Genomic DNA, 12,865 nt, shown 5'->3' on the forward strand with positions numbered 1-12,865 from the left:
TCCGCACACTTTATCGACGAAAGCTATGCTACTACAGAGATAGCAAGATTGTGTGGATATCCTGCGACACTCAAAGCAGAAGCATTTCCAACGATAAAGTCAAAGAAATCTGCCGCCAGACCCCCATCGAATGTGCCGGAATGTCTGCACATTTTACCGGCGATGCTATGGCAGACATGGCACAGAGATGTACGGATATCCTGCAGATGCATTTCCAACGATAAAGTCAACGAAATCACAAAGGTGAGTTTTGTTGATGTTATTGACTTATGTGCTAATCAGACATATTTGGTCGCGGCATGACTGCCAGCTAATCGATGCTAACATGCTATTTAGGCTAGCTTTATGTACATTTGTAGCTATATTTGCATCCAGCGTTTCCCTCCACCCACATTTAATGCCAAACAAACACTTACCAATCGACAGATTTAAGTTGATCCAGTGTCACAAGATGTAAAACTTCCGATCGTTTCGTCTGCACATTGTACCGGCGATGCTAAGGCAGACATGGCCGAATAGCGTCAATAGCTATTCACTCAATAGCTTCAGTTCCTTCTTCAATTTCGTTTTCGCTATCTGCCTCCATACTCCAACCATCCGTTTCAATACATGCGTAATCAGTTGAATTGCTTAAGCCGCTGAAATCCGAGTCTGAATCCGAGCTAATGTCGCTATATCGTGCTGTGCTATCCACCATTTGTTTGTATTGGCATCACTGGATGACGTCCAGGAAAATGGATGGTGGCTTCACAGATAGCAAAAATCCGGCACTTTGAAGCTTTTTTTAGGGATATTCAGAGATAGGTAAAATTTTGAAAAAAACTTTTAAAAATAAAATAAGCCACTGGGAACTGATTTTTATTGGTTTTAACCCTTCTGAAATGGTGATACTGTTTCCCTTTAATGAGTTGAGAGTACAGAGCTTTTACTGTAGCTCATTGGCTAGCGCTGCTTAAGTTAGCTCTCAATAGTGGGAATGTGTTCAGAGCCGGACTGCGCGGGACGACCTCTGTTACACACACACACAGAATGCCTTCTGCTGTGAGTGACACGCTTACCTGAAGGTTAAGATAGGCGATCACTTTCGTATTGGTGGTGTTTTGAGCTTCCACAGAAACAACATCATGTGGTCTACCTGCGCGTAGGGCTTGATTCAGAGTCTCTATCACTTTGTCCCGCTCGGCCACCTAAAAGAAGTGGTGGGAAAACTCAACAACCAAACACATGCATCGAGCAAGTGCTGTTGACTTACTTGGGTTAGTAACAGTTTTATGCATCCGTGGGCTTTTTCCAGGTCGGTTTTGATCTTGCTGACTTCTTCCTGCAGCTCAAAGATCCTACGAATGAGAGGCAATTGATGCATGCCATTGCAGTCAACATAATTAAGCATGAAGCACCACAAAACAAAAACGGACCTTCCGTTTGCTGCGAAAAAATCCTCAGGCCGGGAAGCCGCAGGATGAGTGGATGTGAGGGAAGAAAGATGACAAGTTTGAGGAGGTATGGCTTCATTGGCCTGCATTCTCTGACATCTGTAAGTAACTCTGGGCGTTTTCCCGCCTGAAAGAGAAACATGTACAAGTATTTCCGTTTGACTTAATATTACACTACACTTGTATTTGTCACGTACAAATATTATTATTGTATAACGTGCATTTTATAGATCCAAATACAAAAGAGGTGTGTGCAGTAATTTATGTGGTTAGGTGTTGCTGTGTGGCAGCACGTTGTGAAAACCTCACCTTCGTTCGCCTTATAGAGAAACTGCACTTTTTTGGGAGTTTTGCCAATCTTTCACTATCATTATGAGACATGACTATTGTTTAAAAAAAAAATGCATTCAAAATATTAAATACATGCGATTAAAAGTCCACTTACAATGGAGCCAAGGGGAAACGCTCTATTCCGCCTTTAAAGCCCTTAAAAACCTCCATTGAGGTTTTATATGGATGTATATATGTAATGTAGTAACATGCACATTTACAATAACATTTAATATTTACATATTTGATCATCTTCAAACACCACGGCATCACATCGTTTGCTTTTTTTCTTCTTGATCTCTGAGTATTACTCATTGCAGACTTTATTAGCGCCAACAAACATAATAAAACATCACTCACTCTATAAGGTCGGCTGTCATTAGGATGCCGACTGCAATGATGTTAATATATTCCCATTTAGATTAAAAATCAAGTATAATCCTCGTGAAGAAATGGTTTGGGGGACGGGACCTAGTGTCTTTTTATGCCGTCGCCAGTTCGGGGTCTAAATTGGCTGTCAAAGTGTAATAACAGGTTGGAGTACATCCTCATCCTTCTACTATCCAGGTGAGAGACACGATTTATAATCTACAATAGACTTCCAAGGAGCATCGAAGCAAGGAAAGAGCAGACCCTTTGATGATGTAAACATAGGGGCACACGGTAGTGATCCCAGCGCCGCTGTTAATAATTTGTCTGTGTTACAGCTTATAACAACAATATTACTAATACTTGGTAAATATTCAAGTCACAAAATATAAATGAAGTATTGTTGGCGCTTTTTGAATGGTTATTCATTGGATTTTATGGACTGGATAGAGGACCTCCAATTGGCTCCGCTGTAATTAGTTACGTTTATTTAATATTTAGAATGCATTAAAAATGCATCGGTCATCATGTCTTTCATAATGATTGTGAACGATGGGCAAAATTCCACCAAAAAGACGAGTACCCCTATAAAGGGGTCATATAAAAAAAAAATGTATTCCAAAAACTTTCCTTGTGGTCTACATAACATATAACTGTGGTTCTTTGGTGAAAATCTGGCACAAATTATGTTTTACAGACGGTCTTCAAGCCGCTTTCTGACTGTCTCTCTGACTGGTCTAATATACGTGCCCCCATTTCGACTGCGCCTTCTCCCCGCCACCCATGTTTTTGTTTTTAGCGCTTTCATATGGACAGATATCCTTTACAGCAGTGGTCCCCAACCACCGGGCCGCGCCCCGGTACCGGGCCGTGGCCCGACTGGTACCGGGCCGCAGAAGAATATTTTATTCATTTTTATTAAAAAAAACAAAAACATTTATTTTTTTATTAAATCAACATAAAAAACACAATATACACTTACAATTAGTGCACGAACCACAAAAACCTTCCTTTTTCATGACAAAAACGTCCATTTTTCATGACAAAGAAAAAAAAAATAATGTTTTATATTTCCTCAGACCAAGTAAAAAACCTGTATGCCATAATCGGCAATATTAAAATAATTAAAGGCTTGCAATATTTCAGTTGATGTGTAATGAATCCAGTATGTATGACATTTTCATGTTTTTAGTTGCACTACAGAAAATAAAGGACTTTATCACAATATTCTAATTTTCTTAGACAGTCCTGTAGAACTGTATGCTACTTTGTATTACCACTGCAGAGAGTGGTAAGGACGGCGGAAAAGATAATCAGCTCTCCTCTTCCTCCTATCCGGGAGATCGCAAAAAGCCACTGCTTGACCAGGGCTCAAAAAATCTGTACAGACTCCTCCCACGCCCACCAAGGACTGTTTTCACTGCTGGACTATGGAAAGAGGTTCCGCAGCCTCCGTAGCAGAACCTCCAGGTTTTGTAACAGCTTCTTCCCTAAGGCCGTAAAACTCATAATAACTCCCTCAATTCCCCCCCAAAACGGATTAACTCGCTGGACTATAAAGACAAAACAACCTACATCCGTAAACATGGATGCATTTGCAAAAGTGCAATATATTTATTTGTACAGTAAATCTATTTATATCTGCACCTTAATGCTCTTATATCCTGCACTACAACTAGTTAATTCAACAAAATGTCATTCTTATATGTACTGTAAAGTAAACATTTGAATGACAATAAAGGAAGTCTAAGTAAAAGTGTATTAGAAATGGTAACAGTGGAGGATGCATGTGCATGTACGAGCCAGTCTGCCCCACAACAGTGGATAGCGAAAAAGAAGGTTCTTACTGACCACATGGCGGACTACAATGGTGGGTAAATTTGTACCATAAATGGATAACCCGCTGAAGTCGCAACTGGGAAAAACGTTACAAAAACGGGCTAATTCCAAACGGCTCGTTTAGGTGGTATGAAGCAAGGCAAGATATTTCATCAATATCGCCGCCATGCCTCTAGAGTTCGATTGGAAAATTTCGGGACGTATGCAGATTCCACATACACAAAAACAGGTAGCAATAGACGTTGGTTTTGCATAAAAAGTCCCCTTTAAGAGTTGTGCAGAACAATGAGCTCATTAGCTAGCACTGTTCGAGCCCAGGGCTGGTCTAAATTGATGACAGCTTGTACAATTGTGCCTGAGAGTGAAGTTCTGTGGAGGGCAACTTCGGTCCTCCTAAATTAGAGCGTGACAGTGCTAGGCACCGAGCTAAAAGCCCAAACCGTCAGCTCAGTGTTCAGCACAAGCGCTTAAAGCAGGGGTGTCAAACGTACGGCCCGCCGGCTGAACAGGTTTTATCCAGCCTGCGGGATCAGTTTGTCAAGTATAAAAATGATCCGAAATTTTTGAATGAAAGAAATTGCTGTTCTAAATGTGTGCACTAGATTGTCGCTATAGCAATTCTTTGTCGATTATGCTACATATGGAAAAAAAAAATTAACCACATTATGTTTGGGCAACAGTCAAGGAAAATGAGCAAACTATACAAATAACATCCTGTAACTTGATTTTGATATTTTTTGATCTTGATAGATCAAACATTATCACATAATTTATTCAGAAAGTGTAAATAATGACAAATAAAGGTAGAATAACCGCACATGTAAGTGTATAAAAATCAACAACATTATGATTTGTACATTTTCAGAACGTGCTTGTTCTCTGTCCAAACAAAGAAAACAATCTTAAGTCATACTTGCTAACCCTCACGATTTTTCCAGGAGACTCCCCAATTTCAGTGGCCCACCCGAAAATCCCCCAGGGCAAACATTCTCCCGAATTTCTCACGATTTCCACCCGGACAATAATATTGGGGGCGTGCCATGAATTGATTAACGTGGACCCCGACTTAAACAAGTTGAAAAACTAATTCGGGTGTTACCATTTAGTGGTCAATTGTATGGAATATGTACTGAACTGTGCAATCTACTAATAAAAGTTTCAATTAATCAATCAATTAAAGTGCCTTAAAGGCCCTGCCTTTAGCGTCCGCTTTTCCTCCGTACAAACAACGTGCCAGTCCAGACACATAATATATGCGACACACACAAGTGAATGCAAGACATACTTGTTCAACAGCCATACAGGTCACACTGAGGGTGGCTGTATAAACAACTTTAACAATGTTACAAATATGCGCCACACTGTGAACCCACACCAAACAAGAATGACAAACACATTTTAGGGGAAAACAGCCGCACCGTAATACGACAAAAACACAGCTGAACAAATACGCAGAACCCCTTGCAGCACTAACTCTTCCGGAACGCTACAATATACAACCCCCGTTTTTATTATCTTTAAGTTATCATGCTTTGATTTTACCAGTCCTGCCCACTTGGGAGTAGATTTTTCTCCACGTGGCCCCTGATCTGAAAGGAGTTTGACACCCCTGTCTTAAGGTATCAGGGAGTGAGGTTTACCACAGCCACACTGGCTAGCCTCTGTTATGCTTGCACGGGGGGGTGATCAAGGGTGATGAGTCAAATGCAGAGGATAATTTCGCCACACCTAGTGTGTGTGTGTGGCAATCATTGGTACTTCAACTTTTTAACTTTAAAGGCCTACTGAAACCCACTACCACTGACCACGCAGTCTGATAGTTTATATATGAATGATGAAATATCAACATTGCAACACATGCCAATACGGCCTTTTTAGTTTACTAAATTGCAATTTTAAATTTCCCGCGAGTTTCTTGTTGAAAACGTCGCGGAATGATGACTCATACGCGTGACGTCACGGACTGTAAGGAAATATTAGCGCTGCACGACACACGGCTAAAGGTCGTCTCTGTTCATGCCGTAATTAGACAGTATTTTGGACATCTGTGTTGCTGAATCTTTTGCAATTTGTTCATTTAATAATGGAGACTATAAAGGAGAATGCTGTTGGGAGAAAGCGGTGGATTTCAGCGGTTTTTAGCACCGAGATACAGCCGGTGTTTCTTCGTTTGTTGTGAAGCAGCGAACATGTTTTCTCTGCGTCAACCAGCATGTTTTCGGACGGGGAAATTGTGATATATATCTTACCGAAGAAATCAGTGGATTATTCGTCGTCCCGCAGCAGCTGTGAGCTTGGCTCCTCGGCTTCTCTCTGAGACAGTGTGTGTTCACCGCAGCCATCCGACTTCGAGTTATGTCTTTACAATCTTTACTTTACAATCTTTAAAATCTCACTAAAACACTATTAATAAAATAAGCAGATAAGGGATCTTCCAGAATTATCCTGGTAAATGTGTCTAATTACATCTGAAACACTCACACTGCCGTCGCCCGTAGCCGTCGCTTTTTTTTTCTTTTCTATTCCTTCACTATCAATATCCTAATTCACAAATCTTTCATCCTCGCGCAAAATAATGGGGAAATTGTCGCTTTCTCGGTCCAAATTGCTCTTACTACTGGTGGCTCCCATTAAAAACAATGGGAATATGTGTGGAGCCCTGCAACTCGTGGGCAAGGCTTTTCTATTAGCGACCAAAAGTTGCGAACTTTATCGTCGATGTTCTCTACTAAATTCTTTCAGCAAAAATATGGCAATATCGCGGAATGTTTAAGTATGACACATAGAATGGACCTGCTATCCCCGTTTAAATAAGAAAATCAGTAGGCCTTTAACATTCTGTGTGGAGTTTGCAGGTTCTCTCCGTGACTGCATGGGTTCCGTCCGGGTACTCCGGCTTCCTCCCGCCTCCAAAGACATGCACCTGGGGATAGGTTGATTGGCAACACTAAATTGGCCCTAGTGTGTGAATGTGAGTGTGAATGTTGTCTGTCTATCTGTGTTGGCCCTGCGATAAGGTGGCGACTTGTCCAGGGTGTCCCCCGCCTACCGCCCGAATGCAGCTGAGGTAGGCTACAGCAGGGGTCGGAAACCTTTTTGGCTGACAAAGCCATTCAAGCCAAATATTTTAAAAAGTATTTCCGTGAGAGCCATATAATATTTTTCCAAGACTGAAAACAACTAAATGCGTGCATTTTTAAGTAAGACCAACATTTTTAGAGTAAAATAAGTGTCTAATTGTTTTGAATAACATTATTTTGAAGCTAACCAACAACAAATAAAATACTTCTTAGCATTATTGCGACTTCTTGAACAGGTACGGTAGAAACCGGATGGATGGATTAAAATGCATGAGAATGTTTTATATTTTCAACGTTATTTATGACACTGTGATTACCAGCGGAATTATTCATTACTTACTGTGTTACGCAATGTCAGTTAAGATTTATCTGAGCCAGGTGCAGTCATCAAAAGAGCCACATCTGGCTCTGGACCCATAGGTTCCCTACTCCTGGGCTACAGCGACCCCCCGCGACTCCAAAAGGGAAACGCGGTATGGATGGATGCTGAATTTTTGGGATTTCGAGTCGCTGTTTTGCACTCAAGGATGACTACCATGAATAGATTTATGTGAACCCTGATTTTAAAGGCCTACTGAAACCCAGTGCTACCGACCACACAGTCTGATATATATATATACATACATACATACATACACATATATATATATATATATATATATATATATATATATATATATATATATATATATATATATATATATATAGATATATATATATATATATATATATATATATATATCAATGATGAAATCTTAACATTGCAACACATGCCAATACGGCCTTTTTAGTGTTTCTAAAATGCAATTTTAAATTTTGCGTGAAGTATCCTGTTGAAAACGTCGGTATGGTGACGCGTGCGCGTGACATCTCGGATTGTAGCGGACATTTTGTTTCCAGCCCGATCCCAGATATAAGAGGTCTGCTTTAATCGCATAATTACACAGTACTGTGTTGCTGAATCTTTTGCAATTTGTTCAATTAATAATGGAGACTACAAGGAAGAAAGATGTAGGTGGGAAGCGGTGTATTGCAGCTGCCTTTAGCAACACAAACACAGCCGGTGTTTCCTTGTTTACATTCGGCTCTTACCGTAGACATGTGCAGAGAGTTTTCGTGGTTCCTCCTGCAGCTGTGGAGTCTCTTGCCTCCTACCACCGGCCGCCAGCGACCGTCGGATGCTTACTCCGTGGAGGAAAACAAAAAAAAAATCTCAGCCCGGCTGCCTTGCCTCGTCAAAAACCTGGCTTCCCTCGGAGACGCTGGCGGTCACCACACCCGTGGCCACACCCCTCTGACTTTCAGGTACGACTATATAATCTCACTAAAACACTAGTAACACAATAAGCAGATAAGGGATTTTCCAGAATTATCCTAGTAAATGTGTCTAATAACATCTGAATCGCTCCCACTGTCTTCGCCTTTTTTTTTCTTCCTAGTCCTTCACTCTCACTATCCTCATCCACAAATCTTTCATCCTCGCTATAATTAACGGGGAAATTGTCGCTTTCTCGGTCCGAATCGCTCTAGCTGCTGGTGGCTATGATTGTAAACAATGTGAGGATGTGAGGAGCTCCACAACCCGTGATGTCACGCGCACATCGTCTGCTACTTCCGGTACAGGCAAGGCTTTTTTTTATTAGCGACCAAAAGTTGCGAAATTTATCGCTGATGTTCTCCACTAAATCCTTTCAGCCAAAATATGGCAATATCGCGAAATGATCAAGTATGACGCATAGAATGGACCTGCTATCCCCGTTTAAATAAGGAAATCTCATTTCAGTAGGCCTTTAACACATAGATTAGAATCTTAATAGAACAAGTTATTCGGGTGTTACTATTTAGTGGTTAATTGTAGAGAATATTTACTCTACTGTGCAATCTACTAATACAAGTTTAAATCAATCAAAAAAATACTGTTCCTCTTACCCCTGGTGGCATGGTCCTTCTGCCCTCCTTCAGAAGGTGGAGCTCATTATTCTGGCTGAGCAGCAGCTGTCCTTTTTCGGTGGCTCGCAGCTTTCTTGTTCCTCGGCTTTTCTCCCCGTTGACAAGTTGGCATTGCGCAGGCTCTCGGTGGTGTGGAGGAGATGCCTGAAAGGAAGTGATGTTGCTTCAGTAGATCATGTTGCACCTGAGCCGAGAGGGTCTTCAATTCCAAGAGGACGTCCGAACTTTTTTATTTTTTTAACCCAAGTCGGGGCAAGTGGCACGTCCAAACATGTTCGTGTAGATTTACCTAAAATAAGTGGCAGAAAAATATTCGGTACGAAGACACAATGAACCTAGTTCGAGCGCTTAAGCGTTTCATTCCCCGTCAGAAGTGAACAATTACGAAAATACGCGGCACACAAAAACGTTTAGTGACCCGACCAGAAGTTGGCGGTAACGGGCAGTCGTGTGACGTCACCGGCCAGCTCTCATTAGCGACAGGTTTGCCATATATACACCGTGAAGGTGTTTCCGCTGTTTTTACTTAGTTTTAAAGACGTTTTTTTTTCTTCCGCCCGAATGTTTCGTTACGAAACTACAAAATAACGCTGTTGCAAGTCACGTGACCGACGCTTTGACGAGCCGCCGCGGAGCGTCACAAAGAACTGACCTTTTAAAATACAATCTTCAAAAATATCGGCTCAGTCCGGTCCGTTTCACGCTTTACAATAACAGTCCTTGTATTCAAACCGAGCTAAAACCGCCTGAATTGTAACTAGAGCATTTAATTTTCTTGACGTTTATTGACGTCTTAATCGTCCCTCGCATAGTCGTGAGAGATACGCGCGATGGACAGCAGGAGTGAGAGGAGAATGCTCCAACTGAGGAATCGCCTGGACATGCTGGGCTACACCGACCATCTGGGAGCTGACTCACTCTCACTTGTTGAGAGGCTTTTCTGGTACGAACTTTTTTTTTCTCCCTCCATCGTCAATTCTCACTACAGAGTCGTCAAAGGTATGCCATGATACTCGGACACATAAATTTAGGCTGACCATATTCTCAAATCCCAAAAGGCCGGGACTCGGTGAAAATCTGCCAATGATACTCGAACTTGCTTTATAAATAATATATTCATTTAAATAAAGCATTTGTTTCTCCTGGGTTGGCGCTAGGAACTTTTAAAAATGGGGTCCCAGGGACCCCATCAAGTCATAAAAATGGGGTCCCTTAGTAAATTTTTAGGGTACGACTTTTTTGTAAGCGTTTTGAAAAAAAAAAAGATAAACGTATGGATTATCCCGTTACATCTAACATTCCATGTTGTGTTTTGGAAAAAGGTTGTCATAAACATTACTTCATCCATTAAAAAAATAATAAAAAAACACATTTGTATACATATGTAGATGTATTCAGTTATAAACATTCATTCACTTTCTTCTTTTCTTCATGGATCTGAACTTGCTGCTGGTCATTTTTTCTGTTTTTATTTAATAAGTTGTAGGTGTATTTATTTCAGTATCTTTTTAAATACACCAATGGTGCAACTGGACACATCCTCAGTGATGTAACCTAGGATCACAGGGGGTTTCGGGTCTTTCAACAATCAGACCCCCTCCCCTAGGCGACCCAGCCAGGGTTGATCAGGCCCCAGCCTGTGTCCAGGTAGTGCTACTGCCCTACATGCTACGCCTCTCCCCTCCTGATCCACAGCCACCTTGATGCCACTTCTGCTGCATCTGTGACTAACTTCATGGCCCTTTGCTGGCTGGCCCCTATGATTCCAAGCATTCTGTAGGCCCTGCAGAGAGATTTGCCCACAAACCCTCGACATCCCACTTCAACGGGCCAGCACATTGCTCGCCACCCATTGCGCTGACACTCCACAAGCTGAGAGTACTTTGCGCTCTTCCTGTCATTGGCCTCCTCCATACAGTCCTCCCAAGTATAAAAGTGTAAAAAGTGTTTTGCTTGGGTCATGAAATGATAATGGTGTGCCAGGGCATACATACATTTGATGTTTAACACAAAAATCTCTAGAGTCTACATCAACTTCACATCTATCCCTCATTTCAAAATGTTTTAGTTCTTTTCATGTTGTTTGTTTTCCGCCCCTTTTTTTGTCTAACAAAACTATGTTTTTAATGGCAAACGCACAAAATATGCAAAATCTTCCACCAAAAATATTTTCCAAAGTGGAATATTTGATGTGAAGTAATGGGAACCTTGGATAGGTCAATAATTTATAATAACATTGATTTTGATTCAATATTATGTTTTGAGCAATGATATCAGTCAACATTGCAACTTTCTCTAAATTACATTTCACCTTTAAGCTTTTTTTTTCACTTTTGTTATGTTTTTGTTTACTTTAATGGTATTTTTACAATGTTCCATGGGCCTTTAAAACATTAGCTGCGGGCCGCAAATGGCCGCCGGGGCACACTTTTGACACCCCTAATTCTGATAAATCTATCATAAAAAGCGGAGTCTGGCGACGCATGCGCGTTTATCATGACTCTCTTGCTCTCTCTGTCCCCTCACGAATGCTGCTGCGTGCGCACACACCTTCACAATTTGTTTTGTTTTTAACCCCTTCTTAACTTTCGTACATCGAAAATACCCTAACTCAAAATACCGAACTTTTGAGGAATTTAAGAAATTCCGCCCGGACAGCCCCCGCAAAAGAGGACATGTCCATGGAAAAGAGGACGTACGGTCAGTCTACATAAACTACCGCTATACAACTTGGTCCCATACCGCAGAGCAGTGTTTTTTCTACCTTTTTTTTTTCATTGAACAAATCCTAAGGCACACCACCAGCAGAAATCATTAGAAAAAAAAAATGAAACTGGATATTGACAATAAAAAGTTGTTGAATATGGCTTTAAAGGCCTACTGAAATAAGATGTTCTGATTCAAACGGGGATAGCAGGTCCATTCTATGTGTCATACGTGAGCATTTCGCGATATTAAATGATAAATGGGTTGTACTTTTATAGCGCTTTTCTACCTTCAAGGTACTCAAAGCGCTTTGACACTACTTCCACATTTACCCATTCACACACACATTCACACACTGATGGAGGGAGCTGCCATGCAAGGCGCCAACCAGCACCCATCAGGAGCAAGGGTGAAGTGTCTTGCTCAGGACACAACGGACATGACGAGGTTGGTACTAGGTGGGATTTGAACCAGTGACCCTCGGGTTGCGCACGGCCACTCTCCCACTGCGCCACGCCGTCCCTATATTGCCAAATATATTGCCATATATTTGCTGAAAGGATTTAGTAGAGAACATCGTCGATAAAGTTCGCAACTTTTGGTCGCTAATAAAAAAGCCTTGCCTTTACCGGAAGTAGCAGACGATGTGCTCGTGACGTCACGGGTTGTATGGCTCCTCTCATTTTATTTTTCACTAAAGAAGGATTTGGTGAATCTGCATATGAAACTGGTGGGGTTCGGTACCGCCAACAAGGTTAAGAACCACTGATTTATGGTGATTTAACCCCCAATTCCAACCCTTGATACTGAGTGCCAAGCAGAGGGTTAATGGGTCCCATTTTTTTTTAATAGTTTTTGGTATGACTCGGTCGGGGTTTGAACTCACAACCTACCAATCTCAGGGCGGACACTCTAAACCACTAGGCCACTGAGTTAGGTCGCCAAAGGTATGCCATGATACTCGGACACATAAACTACCAATATACAACTTGGTCCCATACCTCAGAGCAGTGTTTTTTCAACCATTTTTGTTTTCATTGAACAAATCCTAAGGCTCACCACCAGCAGAAATCATTAGAAAAAAATGAAACTTGATATTGACAATAAAAAGTTGTTGGATATGACTTTAAACCAGGGGTCGCAAACTCAATTTACCCG

General features: G+C 41.4%; 2 protein-coding genes across 2 annotated transcripts in view; one reads left to right on the plus strand and one right to left on the minus strand.

The window, feature by feature from the left end:
* LOC133543281 (centrosomal protein of 135 kDa-like) overlaps positions 1–9,924 on the minus strand; it is an 18,646-nt gene extending 8,722 nt beyond the window's left edge. The window contains exons 1-4 of the mRNA XM_061887765.1: positions 8,981–9,924; positions 1,416–1,560; positions 1,253–1,337; positions 1,059–1,187 (exon numbers count right to left, since the gene is read on the minus strand). Coding sequence (XP_061743749.1) covers positions 1,059–1,187; positions 1,253–1,337; positions 1,416–1,522 — 321 coding nt within the window. The 5' untranslated portion in view covers positions 1,523–1,560; positions 8,981–9,924. The remainder of the gene's footprint in view (positions 1–1,058; positions 1,188–1,252; positions 1,338–1,415; positions 1,561–8,980) is intronic.
* Positions 9,070–12,865, plus strand: part of LOC133543296 (golgin subfamily B member 1-like) — a 44,304-nt gene continuing 40,508 nt past the window's right edge. Inside the window, exon 1 of the mRNA XM_061887781.1 lies at positions 9,070–9,944. Coding sequence (XP_061743765.1) covers positions 9,832–9,944 — 113 coding nt within the window. The 5' untranslated portion in view covers positions 9,070–9,831. The remainder of the gene's footprint in view (positions 9,945–12,865) is intronic.

This window comes from Nerophis ophidion, linkage group LG26 (genome assembly GCF_033978795.1).
Source record: "Nerophis ophidion isolate RoL-2023_Sa linkage group LG26, RoL_Noph_v1.0, whole genome shotgun sequence".
Lineage (NCBI taxonomy): Eukaryota > Metazoa > Chordata > Actinopteri > Syngnathiformes > Syngnathidae > Nerophis > Nerophis ophidion.